We start from the raw sequence: 16,685 nt of genomic DNA on the forward strand, positions 1-16,685 counted from the left end.
GATCTTTTTCAATATGTTGAATACGTGCAGCGTCATTCCTGGGTTTTTTTCGCTATTTTTCATGCTTGTGTTTCTACTACGTTTTATTTTCTTTCTTACCCCTATATGTAATACCCCCCCACTGACAGCCTCTATGGGTTTCTTGAAATAAATAATAAATACATACATAAGTTAAAAAATAAATTACAGTAAGCTGTCTTTCGCAGATGTGAAGTATGACGTTTTGTTTAAGCTTGTGTTGCCATAGGTTTAAATATGCAAGATTATAAAGATACCACAAACAAAGATGCCACACATATAATTTCACAGGTATCAGGCTGGCCCAGCATCATTTGGGGGGCTGCAAAACGTTACCAGAAGATCCAATGTGATTGCGTTGTGTGTTAAAACTTGTGCGTTCGCGGTGCCAGCGTTCCCGCAAATGCGTGACCAAGGTAATGACATTACGTGTGATCTAGTTCACCTGACTGACAAAACGTTAATAATTGTTGCTTTATGCTCTTAGTTAATTACAAAAAATAGAAGGGGGAGGGGAAGTAAAAACACTGTTTTGCGCAAGTTTTCAGCAATGAAGGATGGTGTATGCTGGAGTGCGCTTGCATTGCGGTAGATTATAAGATTAGAAGTTATTAGCGCGTTCCATCCTTGTGAATCTCACCTATCAAAAAACGGCGCGTACGTACTGCTACATGACGCACACGCTAATAGTCACTAATCACTGGTTGGCATCAGGGAACGAGAAATAAACCATAACTACACTACATCGCACCGGTTATTATCAAATGAAGGTAGTGCGCATTCGGCGGTATATGCTTAGGTTGGACCAGAGTGATGAAGTAATGGTTCCTTGCACCTTGATTGCACTCAAATGACTCAAATGACATTTACTCAAATGACTGGGCACCAATTTAGGCCATATAAAAATTATGAGTCTGCTTACTGGACTACCCCGCTGTCTAAATGGTGCGCTTGCTCATGCCACCGTTTCAGAGAAGCACTGGTATTATAATCAAGAATTGTCCTCTGGATGCGAAGAAAACTGATGTAATCACGCCCCTGTTGTAGAATTGTGCCCGTTAATCTTAATGGCGAAGATAAAGCGACCTCAAAGTGGGAATGCTTCTATTATTTGAGTGGGTCTGTTATCGATACCATCGTTTTAGTAATTAGTTGCAGTGTCTGTTGCGTGTTGAGCTTATGTATAAAAATAGCTACGATAAAATGTTCCTCTGTGGCTTACCAGGATATTGTGCTACTTTACCATCTTCATAAAATATCATTGACCACGAATGTTTTGATTATAGTTCACCCAAGTGTCTTGAAACAAGACGAGAAGAAATAAAAGAATCACATCACAGTGTATCCGCGGGCTGAATGATGATGAGTGGGGCGAAGTGTCCATCCGTCCGTTCGTGCATCCGTCTGTCCGTCCGTCCGTCTGTCTAACTGTTTGTCTAGTGAACACTCCAAGTACCATAATCTCGCATCTTTTCATCATATATTGATTAAGTACAAGTACCACTCTCTAGCGGAAATTTCAAGAACTAGTCTATTCTTTGGTACATACCAGAAGGAGGTGGTTACGACAGAGGACGATTGGGTGACGCCTTTTTTTTATTGATATGATATATAAGGAGATGTTGGCGCAAAAATATGGCACTGGCAACTCCTTAGCCCTTGAGTGAAAGTTGAACACGTACCTCAAAAGAAAACATACAAAGTAGTGTATGTAAAATAGAACACTCGAGCACACAGACGCGAAAACACATACGCACATATCACAACACAATGCTAAGGAAATGTTCAAAAGTCAACGAGTGAAGTCTCTGATAAAGTCCCTCCTTCATATTCGATCCAACCAGCACAAAACAGCAGAGAACACGCCTGGTCCTTATGAAGATGTATTCGCTCGTGTGTACAAAGCAGTCGACACGTCATTCACTTCAGCACACACATGATGGGTGTCATATGATACTGCCCATAATAAGTACATGTGTTGTACAACTTGCTACTTGTCAGCAATTCTGCTGTCTTGTAAGAAACGCCTTAAGAAGCTTCACCCCTGAAATTGTTTTCAGTGCCTGCAGCAAGGTTGATTCTATGAGGAAAAAAGGCTTCACTGTGATCCCTTCAAGGCACCCGTAACGTAATATACGAAAACATTGGGTAGAGGAGGAAGGGGGTAACTACACAATCTGTTCATAGGCGCGGCAGATGCGTAAAGCGCTATTCTCTGCGTAGTCTCATTACAAGCTGCCATGTATCACGACCGAGTTACGTGGTAAAACAAAGAATAAATGTGGTAGGCGTGGAAAAAAGGGAAACAGGAACTGGAATCGACGACCAAAACGCGAACTATATCAATCTATTCGAAAAGAACTATCGAATGTACGCTTATTTATTTGCAGGTAAAGCGCTAGTTTGAGAAGTCTGCGAAAGCACGCAGTAGGGTGGAGTTTGAATGCAGCAAAAAGGGTGCAACTATCCTGTCGTTTTGACTTCCGTGTTATTATCGGGATTCAGTGCAGAAGATTCACTCAGTGGCTCTTGTGTACAGATAGGTCGTGTTGAGATTTTAATTATGTGTAGTCTTCCTGTACACAGGCGTATATTGTGCGTTTGCGAACGGTTAACTCTCGTTACGGCAGTGGTAAAAGCAAGGGACGTTTGTCCTTGCTTGCTAGCTGGCTTTCCGGTGGGCATGTGTGCATGTCATTCATATTCCATGTTATGGTTACGGGGTATCGACTGCTAGCGAATAGACATTGTCCATATGCTCTGGCTTCGATTTCACAATGCCATATGTCTTTTTTACATCTTATCTAAGCCTAATAAATTGTTGTACCTATAGAAGCTAACCAAATAGTCTTAGTCTTCATAATGAACGTTTAGTCCTTGTCACGGGGAAACTATCTCTACTAAGACTTTTTTTAAGTTCATTTCTCTCCTTGCAACTTCTCCTATGTTTTAACTGAACGCATCCTTAACTAACGACAGCAAAATTTACACGCAGACTACACGGCATCTCACCACTACCGTTCAACACGGGTTGTAAGCTGGCCAAACGCTTGCGAAGAATAACATGGTTGCAGATATAATTACCTTAGAAGTGGCAGCATTGAGACCTTCACGCTTGTTAGGGACTTCTCACGTGACAATGATGCGTGACATGCTCCTTCTTCTTCGCACTGATACCATGTGCCTTTAAGTGCTGTATCAGTAACTGCCAGTACGTGTGATTACAAATCAATTTGGCAGCGCTCATGCAGAGGTTACTGCCACTGGCGTAGCCAGGGGATGGCACACCGGTCCCACGACCCCCCCCCCCCTACCCGATCTTTAGGAGCGAAGCTCCTTAAGGCGTGGGCTGAGCGTCCCATCGTAGTCGTATGTAGCCACCTCTCGTTAGTTCTTGAACCGGCCGTAGAGGGCGGTACTTGTACATATAACGAAATGCATATACGCTGAAAAATGCAAATGGTACGATACTAGAGGATGTTACTTGCAGTATGATAATAAAAATCCCAGCATATTCAAGAAGTGAATGATGATGAGTGGGGTGAAGCGTCCAACAGACCGTCCATCTGTGCGTCCGGCGGTCCTCTTGTGCGTACATCCGTCGCTGTGTTCGTCCATCCGTGAAACAGACAGACGACGGACGGACGCGGCCAGCTGATGATTCACGGTTTGCCGATAAAAAGTATGATACGCACAAGGTGGCGGCGGCTCGCGCTCGAAGAAAGAACTCCGATGTGTGAGCGCGCGAGAAAATAGGGATGACGTCACACGAAGACGTTGGCGATAGCGTGTTCGTGGGCGGCGCCGTGAGCTAAGGGACGCGGTTTAGTCAAATAAAAGCCGTTCTGGCACGCGCGTGTGTTCAGAAGGTCGGCGGGTAGAGAAGGCTGCAGAACGACGTGCCCGCAAGGCGGCGGCGGCGGCTCGCGCTCAATGATTTACGTGTTGTTGCTCTGTCATCGCAGGTCCCTGCAGTGTTCCAGGCTTCGGGTGCACAAGAATCTCGTGGCGTCCTTGATTGTACACTCAATCCTGCTGGCCGTCATCTCATTTCCCAACGTTTTGGGACCACACTGGACGACCTACAGTGACGTGGTACGGCATTTCGTTGCACAGTTCACCAGTCCACTTCTATGATGCATGCTGCCACTGCTCATTTGAGTGCATTCTGTTAATTCCGTTGTTTTCGCTACGGTGTTCGCAAGCACAGAAGTTTAAGTGAGTGGGTGTAGAGAAATTCCACCGGAAACACGTCATGAAAATGCGGTGGCGCTGTTGCCGGGTGTTTGGTTTCACTTGGTAGGCAAAACCCGTGGCGCCCACCGCAGTTGCTGGTGTGTTTTCGCTGGCACGTGCGCTGTTTGTGGCCTCGTAAAGAAGAAAGAGTGTTGTACCGACGATCTTTCACGGTGATTTGCACGAAAGGCACAAAAAAATGGACCAGGTATTTTTTTTCAGTTTCATGTTGACTAAAACCGTCGCCGTTCAGCCGCAGCTGTGAAACGCGAGAACTTGCCTTTGACGCCACTTCACCGGTTATGTTTTGGAGCGGCTTACCGATAAAAAGCAATTATCTCTCGCAAGCGTTGGAATAAACCATAGAATTACGCTTTTTAATTAAGCCATGGAGGCGTATCGAGCACGTTTACCTCAAAAACGTTCTGGATAGCATTAATATGCGAAGTATTTTTCACGGTTGCCATTGTTGATATAACTGCAACAGTCTTCGACACGTCGAAATGATATCGCCATACTGAGGTAAACTAAAGGTGTCACTCGGTCATCGGGCCAACGATCGATCATGTGTTTGTTTCTGCATGGGTACGGTTCATTAAAGTAGCAGTGAACGAAATTATAACTTAGACTATGTTTATGATTATATGCGGCTGCGATGACACACCTGACACAACTGCGGTGCGCTTCACTAGATTTTCACGTCTGTGTGAATTCACAGAAAAGCACCACGCAAGAAACTTGTCCAGTCGTATACGCATTTTGCGGCGTCGGCTTGAGCGTACGAATTGACCCGTGGGCCTTACAAGTACGTAACCGTATTGCCCACAGCATGTTACTGAAGCATTATCGCAAGCGTGTTGCGGATCAAAGTGTCACCGAGGTCTTTCTGGTCATTTGCATTAATAACTTCTCCGGCACATTTATTATATGCGAGGATTTACCGTAACAATTCATGGCCACATATTTTTAAACCACGCATTTGCTTATTGTGCTTTAGAGCCTCTTGCAGAACTGGGTCTGTCTTTGCATTTGTACAAATTAAAGTGTGCATGTGTGGCGTAGGCTGCAACAACGACGATGATATTTCGCAAATGAGCTACATTTCCGCAGTTAAGGCACCTCACATGTTTGATGAGGTTCTCAAAGCTATAGAGCTACACGTCCACATAGCTCATATGTTCATTTCAGAACCCCTCTATAGCGACAGCAACTTCCTCCGTAGCGGCCGCAGCTTGTAAACATGCGAGAGGCGTCCCGACGCGCTGTTCTCGAAGGCAGCTTGCGCACCTGCTCCACTCGTTGTCACGTGTTCATAGCGGCAGGTGGCGCGCTTTCAACTGGGACTACTGGGCGGAGCTAACGCGCCATGACGTCACTCAGAGCCTACCGTGTTGACAAACATAGAATGGGTCTATACAATGAAGTTGTGAAAGTTTAGCGCAAATGAAAACAGAATAAAGGGGAAAACGAGGCTTCCTGTTGGAGGGAGACGAGAAAAAAGCGTGAGCGTTAACTTTCAACGGGTTTATTGCTGCGTGACTCCGATGACAGGTTATACACCCAGGGAGTCGTTTGTCGTACATGACTAACAAAGAAGTATAAGGAACACCACATCAAGATATTTTCAAGATTGGCACACGCTGTCTGTCTGATACAAGTAAATTTTTCGCCTCACAAGGCAATTAGAAATAAACAAAAAAACTTGGTGACGCGAGTGTAAGCTCACCACCTGTACACCTATCAAGCAAATAATCAGCGTTACTAATAATAACAATTATAATAATAGCTTTTAGTAAAACAAACAGTATCATAAAACCATTTGTATATGTACCACTCAAAAAGACGATAGTCTTGCGTCTGGAGAGAGTGAACAAAACGTTTATTTGATGTTCTGCGCAAGAAAATTGGTGAAGGGTATTCTGGAGGCGCTGCGTTAGAGTGCCTCGAGCAAGTAGCAGAGGCGAACGAGCACATCGGGGCACGTTAGACACAAGCGCCATCTGGCAGTTATTTTCGAAAACGAAGGCGTGCGTGACCACGGAGAGAAATGCGTGCCAGTCTCGGAGGTAGAATTCAAAGCGACGGGCAGGTGCCACGACCGTGTCGTCGTAGCAAAGCGTCGGAAACACCCTTTTGAGCATCGCGTTGCACTGTCAGCGCAGCGCGATAAACGCTACATTCCTTAGAGTTACTTGTGTGTACCTCTTCTAGTATAAAGGCAGACATACAAAACTTAGAAGTGTTGTTATGGCGCCTCAGACATGCGCGATAGTTGCTTTTTAATTGACAATCGCACAACTATGAATGCTAAACCTTGAGCAATATTGGTGGGCGCTGCGAATGGGGTTGGCCGTTTGGTGCCGTTTGAGGTATCGTTAGGGCGAACAAACAGACAAATGTACAGACAGACAGCCAGATCAAAATTTTTCCGTCGAAGGTCCCCAAGAAAGACTACCGTCTTTTAAAAAAGGTGCTTTCAATTCATTGTTGAAAGACATGCTCTCTTAATACTAAACCTCACACCCTCTTCCCGCACAGATCGCACCCTTCTCGCAAACAGACTAATGGGACTAATTTTCCTTTTATTTTCATTGACCAGGAATTTTTACATGCGAAGCATGTTATACCAGGGGCTAGTCATCCGCCGTGGCCGTCCGCAGCCTCCCCTCCTCCTCCGCCAGCCATCTGTGCATCCCTTCCTCCTCTCAACATAGCACGCACTGAGCTCGATTCTCCCCTCCGCGCGCCGAGCGACCTTTAGTTTTACGTGCGCCAGCTGTATGCTAACGCGCGCATGGGCAGGCCGGGGCCGGCGCTCGCTATAAATAACCGAGTGTCTGGGCGCGCCGCCCTTCGTCGGTTGGTTTGTGCGGTCGCTCCACGTCCGATGTCGCTGGTGAAAATGCATGCCGCCGTGGAGAAGTACGTCGACGAAGCCGTGGAAGAATATCTGCAACAACGACCGCAATGAAGACCCTTCGTGATAGTTGGCGACTTCAACGTCGACGTCATCAAGGATGATTGGGTGGTCGACTACATGGAGTCGCGGCACTAGCTGAAACGAGCAACGCACGACGCCAAACATCATCCGATTACGATTTGCGGGACGTGCGTCGACCACGTCTTCGCAAACTTCGACCTTCGACCGCTGCAACCAGCTCACCCTTCACTTTACGCACCATAAAGTCATCTTGCTCAAAATACCCAAAGCGTCTCATCAATAAAGATCGTCTTTCGCAGCATACGTGCGTGCGTGTTCACTCATAACACACTTGCATGTCGCAAATTACAAACCACATTTATCGCAGTTCAACTTATGTGCTCCGCATGCTAACCAGCGTTCTCACTCGGGAAACTGCGGTCATTTTTTAGCTGGTTCTCATGTTGGCGAGTATGAGGTAGTAAAGAAACACCTTTTGGCACGTCTTTATGCGGGGAATTATTTCTGAATGCAAGTGGTGGCCCTCGTTAAGTTATGTGCAAAAGAAATAATGATTGGGCGACTCAGTACAGATTTATCATTCCATGTGCAGTGCTAGACAAGTACGAAGAAAAGTTTGATTATGATTATGATGAAAATCCTTAGATTATTGCCACCTACCAACTCAGGGGGCGTCTCTCATAATCATATGGTAGTTTTTGGACGTTAAACCCCAAATATCAATCAATTACCCACTCTGGGGGATCATCCCAGAGTTGGGAGGGTCAAAATTGCTCGTGTTGTTTCTCCTTTTCACCATTATCAAGCTTTGCGCAATGAATTATGAAGTGCGACCACGCGAAAATGTAGGAAGTCCCTGAGATTAGAGAGGCACACTCCCGCATCATGTTAGACTCCACCATGTAAAATTCTCCAGAAGTCTCAAGTATGTATTGAGTCTAGAATTCCGCAGCTTCGTTTCAGAAAATTCCAGGTGCACGTAACTTTTCGCTTTTCCCTTATGGTTGACAACACCGGAAACCACCGCGCACCACTTACACTTGAGCCTTTGCGGCGTCCTAAACACAAAATGCCGATTACCGTGAACGCACGCGAGTTGTGCACCTGTTGCTAAGCATGCCGAGAAAATGGTCCAGCCTTTTTTTTTCGCAAGGTTCTTAAACCGAGCAAATATAAATGCGCGTCGTATAATGCAACGCCTATCGCTAAAATGATATCGAGCAGACAATACTGAATTGCTGCCGTTGATTTTACGGAAATCGAAGCTTTCACGAAACATTTGTTCTTGACGTGGCGAACTTTATATCAAGGGACGTGGTGATTGGGATCGATATCTGCTACTCCATTGCTGTTTGTGTCATGGTTAAAAAGAAACTAAGGAGCAAAGGGAAACTGAAATTCATATAAAAACTCGACGAATGCTCATGCATACAAGGACAGCTTTTTTTTTCGCAGACTCAAGTGCACGTGCTACGCACAATATTACAACTTTTTTTATATAACTGCGTTATTCGCTTTTTTATTGCTTCGCGCTTTTGAGACATACGGCTTCTTGATTCAACTGTCATGCCTTTGAGTCGATGTCGCTAAATTCTGCCTCAAAATCGAACTATGAGAACACTGCATAAAGCCTTTTCTTTGTTGCGAAGGTCACAGTAAAAAAGAAAAAAAAACGCCCGGCCTGCGTGGAAGGCGCAGCAAAGTCAAAGTGAAAGCCAGAAGAGCGGCCTTACAGAGCCTTTTCTAAACAGTCATTGGGTAGCTGCTGCAAGCGCACTTACTAGATACCCGCTACGGCATTAATAATAAAAATTTTAGGGTCAGAGGCCGGCATTCGCTATGCTATTGTTTGTCATTCTTCTGAGAAGCGTGTTGTCCGCTAAGCACTTGCAAGAAATTCTGTGACAATTGTTCATGCAGTGGCTGACGACGATGAGGAATGATTCCTTAAGTGAGCATGCGCCACAGTTAATAGGTGAACAAGAACAAGCATTTGTAATGGGTTGGAGCATTTGACGATCCACTGGTTACGCTATTCGTATTGTGCGACGACTGGTTGTTCATTTGCTGTTTTAAAACGCTTTATAGGTCGTATTAACGCGATTGCTTTCCCGACATCAAGCCTGCCTAAGGCAAATTTCCCAACAAGTCCCAAGCACCGGCGTGGCTCAGTGGTAGAATACTGGGCTTGCACCCAGTGAACCAGGATTTGAGCCACACTGTCATTGGCACCAGCTTTTTTCTTTAATTTCGTGCGATGTTATGGACACTGGTGACGGCGGCGCCTGACAACTATATATGGCACCGCCCGTGATCCGGGGTTTCATCTCGTAACAGCTTTTGCTGTAAAAAAATAAAAAATTGGTCATGCGACTAGCAAGCTATTTTCAACTAACGCGGCTACTTCATGACAATTAATAACCGAGGTTGCGAGGTCACGGGAGTAGCCGAACCCTATTGTTTTTTATGACGATGATAAATTATAATGCAGCACTTAGTAATCAGCTGACGGCTTCTCGATCACCCACACTTTACCCAATTCAAGTGGTGGTACGCTTCTTCTAGGCCATAGTAAATCTGCTAAGCTCGCTCAACATATCACGTGGTCGACATGAAGATAGTACAGCCCCACGTTCAAATGTGGTTGGAAGTACTGGCGGGTGGGCTCTGCGGTATGTTCGAACACTTGGTTGCCACGTAGAATACTCTGTTTAGATTCCAGTAAGCAAACCCTAATTCTTATCGATTGATTGATTGATATATGGGGTTTAACGTCCCAAAACCACCATATGATTATGAGAGACTCCGGAAATTTAGACCACCTGGGGTTCTTTAACGTGCACCCAAATCTGAGCACACGGGCCTACAACATTTCCGCCTCCATTGGAAATGCAGCCGCCGCAGCCGGGATTCGAACCCGCGTCCTGCGGGTCAGCAGCCGAGTACCTTAGCCACTAGACCACCGCGGCGGGGCCAATTCTTATCGAGGCCACTAAGGTCCCTAGAGCTTTTGATCCACGCGCCAAGTTTTTCAATGTGAGCTTTGGATTAGGCACTTAGTGCTTTTGCTTTAGAATCGGCAAGCGTTATATCAATGAACAAAAAGTTGAGTTCTATTATGGCAGTCACTGATTATGTCTTGAGCAATGCCTGTAGGATGACGTGACCTTATGGACACGCCTAATGAGGAGCTCGCGTGAGATAAGACAACCCAGAAAAAAAAACGATCCTAACGGTGCACCCTCCCACTTGTTAAACACGCAGACCACAAAATCGACCACGCGCTGTACTACATCGATTACAACGGCCAATACGCTTTCGTCACGCTGCGCGGTGCAGACGCACTCGTTCAACCTAGCCGACTCCTGCTGCACTTGTCCGTGGATCTTGTGTTTGCAGAGGTTGCCTAATAATGACAAGGCAATAATTAGACAGGCTAATGTACCAAAAAAGTTGATAGCTTAAGTAATATATTATGAAATGGCGCATACGCCAGACAAGAAAAGAACAAAGAAAACTCGGGGTGTTTAACCAAGGCCACGCTCAGTTTTATAACGTGACAAATTGTTTTATTATGGTTATCTATACAGACTTATCGTGGACTCTCATTCATCACCGGCGAGGAGTGGCTTTCACGAAAGCATACTATAGATTTTGGCACAGGAATAGCCGACAACTCCACATGAACGAAGAAAAAGAATTTCAAGGACCCTTTTGTGTGTGTGCGTGTGGTGCGTGTGGTGTGTGTGCGTGTGGTGTGTGTGCGTGTGGTGTGGTGTGGTGTGGTGTGGTGTGCGTGTGCGTGTGCGTGTGCGCGTGCGTGTGTGTGTGCGTGTGTGTGTGTGTGTGTGTGTGTGTGCGCGCGCGCTCTGGACGTGCTGGTCGCTTGGTCCGTCTTATAGCGAAGTCGAGTAAGATGCGCTTCTGCGCAGCCCACAGCTTCAGGACAAAATCCTGGCCGTCCAGTGTGCCCGCGACAGGGCCGTCAGGCTAGACCTGCCGGTCCCCACGTGGGAGTAGCCGGGTGACGCGTGGCAACCTCAGCGTCTGCACTGGACCATAATAGAGCTGTTCTCACTCACTCTCACATGGTTACGATGCTGTTATTTTTAAAACAGTTTGCTCACAAATTGGATGAGGGCGTACTTTAAACAAAACAAATTTTCATTTAACCAGATACGAAAGTGTAAAATTCAGTACTTTATGGGAAATCAATGACTTACCCGTCAGCAGCAGTACTCTTAATCGGTCTGCCTGAGCAACACAAGGCCCACTACAACAGCTTATCACTGTGAACAACACCCGATGTTAACGAGAAAGAAGCACTGTGCACATTCGAACCATTACTGGCGTGCGGCCGAGTGAACGTGTTCGAGAGTAAGTGGGGAGTCGTATCCGCGTCTAAGTCCACCACAAGGACAGAGGCTAACCACACGCAACTCGTACAAAACTGGGGCAATGGCAGCAACCCCCAATTTTGTCTCCATTTCCTGGCGAGATCGGCCAACCGCATTCTCATAAAAGTAATGCTCCTGCCTTCTTTTCGTTATAATGTCTGTGCCTCTTTCGTAATTCCATCAATCTATCCCACAGAAAAGCCCGGCGTATATACGGGTCCCAGCAACGATCGTCACCGTTGCATGCATTCTCATAGCTTATGAAGTTATGAAGATAGGAATGGCTCGGGCATAAATAAGACAGCAAATAGAGCAATGTATCTATAATGTGCAGCCTCTTTTCTTGTCTTCATTGATGCGAAATTAATTGCCTCGCCTTAGAAAGACGTTTCACTGGGGCGAGACGATTGGTTCATGACTTGAGTAACAAAAAATCATAGCGCCAATGGAACAAGGATCACGCGAATGACAGCCCTGCGTTCTCGTGTAGTCGTTGTTCATCTTCTGAATAGAACGACCTTTTCCGCAGCATTGATGCCATTACCTGCCCGACCTTATTCTTGTGAAGTGTAACACATTACCAGCCTCAAAAATAACATATATGTGGTTACCATTTTGTATAATTTCTCTACATGTACCCCTTATGTAAAACCTCCTAGAGGGGTCTTTAAGGTAATAAAATGAAATTAAATAAAAATTGTTCCATTGGCGATCACTTTTTTTCATTTATAGTTTGCACTATTATTTGCACTTTGTGTCATAACTTTCTCTCCTCCTTCAATCATCATCCACATATTTGTATTCAATCAATTATTCCTATTATAGACGTCAATAATGCAGCACATTGAGATTCAACTAACCGGAAGGGTGTTTTAAGGTTACAAACCGCAGGCGGGACCTCCTTTATTATTATAAGTTAAGAAATAATTACTAATAACAACAAATAACAACAGCGTTCTTTTTAAGTGTTGAACGCTACAAGGGCGTTACTCAATGTTCAGGTTGGCTCGTTAAAAATTGTATACACACAAAGCAAATTTATAAATAAAATGCCGAAGTTACACATCGTATAAACACAATTTTTTTATTCTCCCTTAAATTATCATTGCTCAATATATGTTCCGCATCTTGTGAGAGTGAGCTCTATAATTAAATTGAATAAAATAAAAGAAATTAAAATAAAGAAAGCATACAAATAGGAAAACATGATAAATTGCGAAAATCCGGGCCAGATTAACAAAACAGAGAGCAAGAGCCAATGCTAGTAGCATCCCAGCACTCACGGAACTGTAAATGCGGTTACCGTCATAGGGTGTGAGACGTTTGACACGGCTCTCACTATCGATGAACAAAGTAGTGACACTAACCCCGCGTGGACAATAACGTTCTTTTCCACCCTATACTCACAAATTTCGAATACAACGTAAACTTCCATAGATGACCACAGCTGCTGTATGCCGTTCACTTGACTTCAATGTACAAGCAATAGGTTGTTCCTGGTGTCGAGCGTCGTCTACAGTTTTAATAAATTACGCACTCAGCGCGATAGAGGCATTTTTGTGGACCATGCGCCGGACAGCTATAGGTGAGTCGATTACTTGCACGCTCATGCTCATAAACAAACACACAAACACTAACGAGGCCGGGTTCGCATGTATAGAGCCCCGGCGCCGACTTATGACATGGGTCGATTGATAGATTGATATGGGGGGCTTAACGTCCCAGAACCACCTTATGATTATGAGAGACGCCATGATGGAGGGCTCCGTAAATTTTGACCACCTGGGGTTCTTCAACGTGCACCCAAATCTGAGCACACGGGCCTACAACAATTCCGCCTCCATCGGAAATGCAGCCAGGATTTGATCCGTGACCTACGGGTCAGCAGCTGAGTACCGCGACGGGGCCTGGCATGGTTCGCGTCGCGTTGCATTTACTATATTAGACCACGTCGGACACTAGGTCACCTGTTTGTTACTCGTTTCATTCGAGACGAGTCGCAGATGCTCACGCATGCTGTCAATGGGCTCTGTGGTGTTTGTTGTTGTTGTTGTTGGCAGTTTGTGTGTTTTACTCTGTTCAGCTTCTCTCTGTCCCATCTCATGCCAGCGGCATGGCTTAAACTGGGCGCTGGCAGGCACTGCCATTCAGCTGTGGCCCCTGGCAGAAGGTACGTTGCCGTTCTTGTGGTTCCAGAGAAGTATCTTGCTTGTATTCTTTCGTACATGAGAGCTTAAGAAAAACAACCGATACTCCATCTCGGACGAAGAGAGAATGACAACAACAACAACGTACCGGGATAACTATTTCGCGTGCCCGAGTGGTGACCGGCACAGCGCATGCACGGCAATTTATAGAAGAGCATCCGTCGGTCCTCGTTTAATGAAAACGCCACGCGCTTTATGTGCCCGGTTTGAAATGATGGATAACAGGCGCAACCTACATCGCTAAAAGATAGCTCTTTGTTTCTTTCTTTATCTTTTTGTCCTCGGTAGCAAGCCAGCGAATGGGCTACAACAAGCAATTACTGAGGCTTGCATCCGTGCGGCACTGGCCCCTGCTCCACTGAGTTATGGCCCAGCGTGAATACAAATAGAGAATCAAGCGTTGCTTTCAGTCATCCTTGTATTTCTCGTCCCGCAATTGTTCATCTTCATTATCCGGCCACTCCTCCTTATCAAAAAATTTAGAGGACGCTCGAGCTTCCCCTTCAAGAGTAGACGACGATAGCGTAATCGGGTCTCATGCACACTGTCTTCTGAACAGCTAGCCTGCTTTGGTTCTCGAATCAGTACTCATCCATGCCGGAACGAAACCAACGAATGTGCGCGTAACAATGACTATTCCAAAGGGTCATTGAATGCCAATTGCAAGCCCAGAGTGCCCACTATGCCATAATCATTCATTATGAAGATCCGCGAAGTGCCCCCGATGCGCGTCCGAAGGGCCACACGCGAACCATACCAAGCTATTCACTTTGTTGATGGTTCTGCTGGGCCTGGCCAGCTCTGCCGACTGGCTCACTCTACCCCATCTCCTGACGCCGACAAGAGCTCTCGCCGACTGGTGCCCCGTCCTCGGACTCCTGCGACCATGTCCATCTTTCCTATCTTCTCCTTACTTCCGTATGTGGCTGGCCCTGCGTCTCGCTCTCTCCTTCCGCTCTCTCTATCTCTATACCTTTTATTCCTATTCTTTTAATCCCTCCTTACCCCATCCCTCGTGAGCTACTGTTGAGGTGTCTTCCCCCTGAAAGACAGTTACGGGGCTCACTTTTCTTGTCTTTTCATTTAAGAATCACTCCCCCCTTCCTTGATGGTTCTGCTGCTGATCACAATCAAATATAGTGACTACGCACCTGCACCACTCATGACTGATCACGTTATTCGATACGAGCTCAAGCTGACACACACTAATGATCATTTACACAGATGTGTAAGTTGTATAAACGATGATGACACGTCCAGTTGGCACAAAAGCGTCAGTGACTGCACTATACGTCTGAGCGCTTTGTAATAGGTGGCCCCTACAAGACACACTTGTTGCTCAATCCACCTTTTCCACGATGCTGCGGTACAAGGGCCCGTCCCTAGCTGAATAGTCGCAATACACCCCCTGGTCTCGGAGGCCTTCATTCCAGCGATGTCACTTTTCCCGGCCCTTACTAAACACTACAACGCCAGAGTGCAGCACAGGAAAATGGTAAAGGCGAATTCACATATTTTGACCCCCGGCACGATTCTACACTTCTGCCACGCAATAAATGACGTTTTACGGAGAACCCTTTCAAAGAATTCACTACGTAGCACTTATATATGGCATTTTATTTTTTTTTCCAGAGCAGTTTCAACACGTATTGTGGCTTTGTCGTGGAACACCTCCTTCCGACGCAGACGGCCTGGTTTCGATCTTTGTTCAGGCCCAGAGTTTCTTTAGTTATTTTGTTTGCATCTTTCTCGATTTCTTGGTCGCGGACAAGATGACTTTCTGATCACAACCAACGACGTGCAAGGCGTGAGCTATACCGACGCCGGCGCCGAAATTTCTGGGAAACGAGCTCGTTAACCCTCTCGCGTTGAAACAACTCCCTTTTCCTGTTTTTTACATGCACCGTGTCCTGCGCGGTCGCAACAACTAATAACCCCACACGAGTGGTTCGCAACATTTCGAGGGCAAGCACTCACTCAGATGTATATATTGATATCGCGAAGCATATTCACGCTGGAAGGATGAGTAACTCACGCAAGCACGCACGCACGCACGCACGTCCATGAGCATTTTCGATGGAAAATGAGCATTTTCGACGGAGGCTAAAATGAGGCTAAAATGCTGTAAACCCATGTGCTCAGATTCGGGTGCACGTCAAAGAACCGCAGGTGGTCGAAATTTCCGGAGCCCTCCACTACGGCGTCTCTCATAATCATATTGTGGCTTCGGGACGTTAAACCCCGCATATCATAAAATCAAATGCGAAGAATGAGCACGTAATTCAGCCCGGGCGTTTGAGGTCCAATTCGTGGCGCCAGTAGCTTGTTCACGAGACGTCACCATGAAATAAGCTCTCGATTGGTCGATGTATACGTAAGATGACTGTTGCGCATCATCGCGTATACCTTGTTTTACTATGCCCATTCTGCCATGTATCACATTACTATCATGCGCGATCTTGTTCTTGTTCACCTGTAGCCTGTGGGGCATACCATAAAGTTTGCTAAAACTAACTACAGGGTACTCAGGCGCTGCGATCGTTCAGCGACCATGGGAATGATTGGTAGTACACGGATTTGCCGAGGGTTCGTATACTTGCGGGCAGCAAATCGTATTTGCGGTCTCGTTTATTGCTGGTTTCGGTTTTGTTTTGAAGGAAAGAACGAACCCCTTTGAACTTCGTGACCCGATTCGAAATGGTTAGCCCGGCTAAAAAAATAAGGTGGTGGAGTGCAACCGCTGAACATTTGCTGGTTTTCGTTTCGTGAGAAAACAGCTCGAAGCCACATGAACGCACGCGGAGCCAGAAGCAGGCCAGAAGTACAAAGATTAGACAAATACGTGTACTACCCATCATTGCCATGCTCGCTGAAGCGCCGTGCATT

The 16,685-nt window shown here is 46.0% G+C and overlaps 1 protein-coding gene across 1 annotated transcript in view; it reads left to right on the plus strand.

Annotated features, from left to right (window-relative positions):
* Positions 1–16,685, plus strand: part of LOC142767283 (corticotropin-releasing factor receptor 1-like) — a 252,161-nt gene that overhangs the window by 157,127 nt on the left and 78,349 nt on the right. Inside the window, exon 5 of the mRNA XM_075868675.1 lies at positions 3,984–4,113. Within this exon, the coding sequence (XP_075724790.1) occupies positions 3,984–4,113 (130 nt within the window). The remainder of the gene's footprint in view (positions 1–3,983; positions 4,114–16,685) is intronic.

Source organism: Rhipicephalus microplus, chromosome 1 (assembly GCF_043290135.1).
Source record: "Rhipicephalus microplus isolate Deutch F79 chromosome 1, USDA_Rmic, whole genome shotgun sequence".
In the NCBI taxonomy this organism is placed as follows: Eukaryota; Metazoa; Arthropoda; class Arachnida; order Ixodida; family Ixodidae; genus Rhipicephalus; species Rhipicephalus microplus.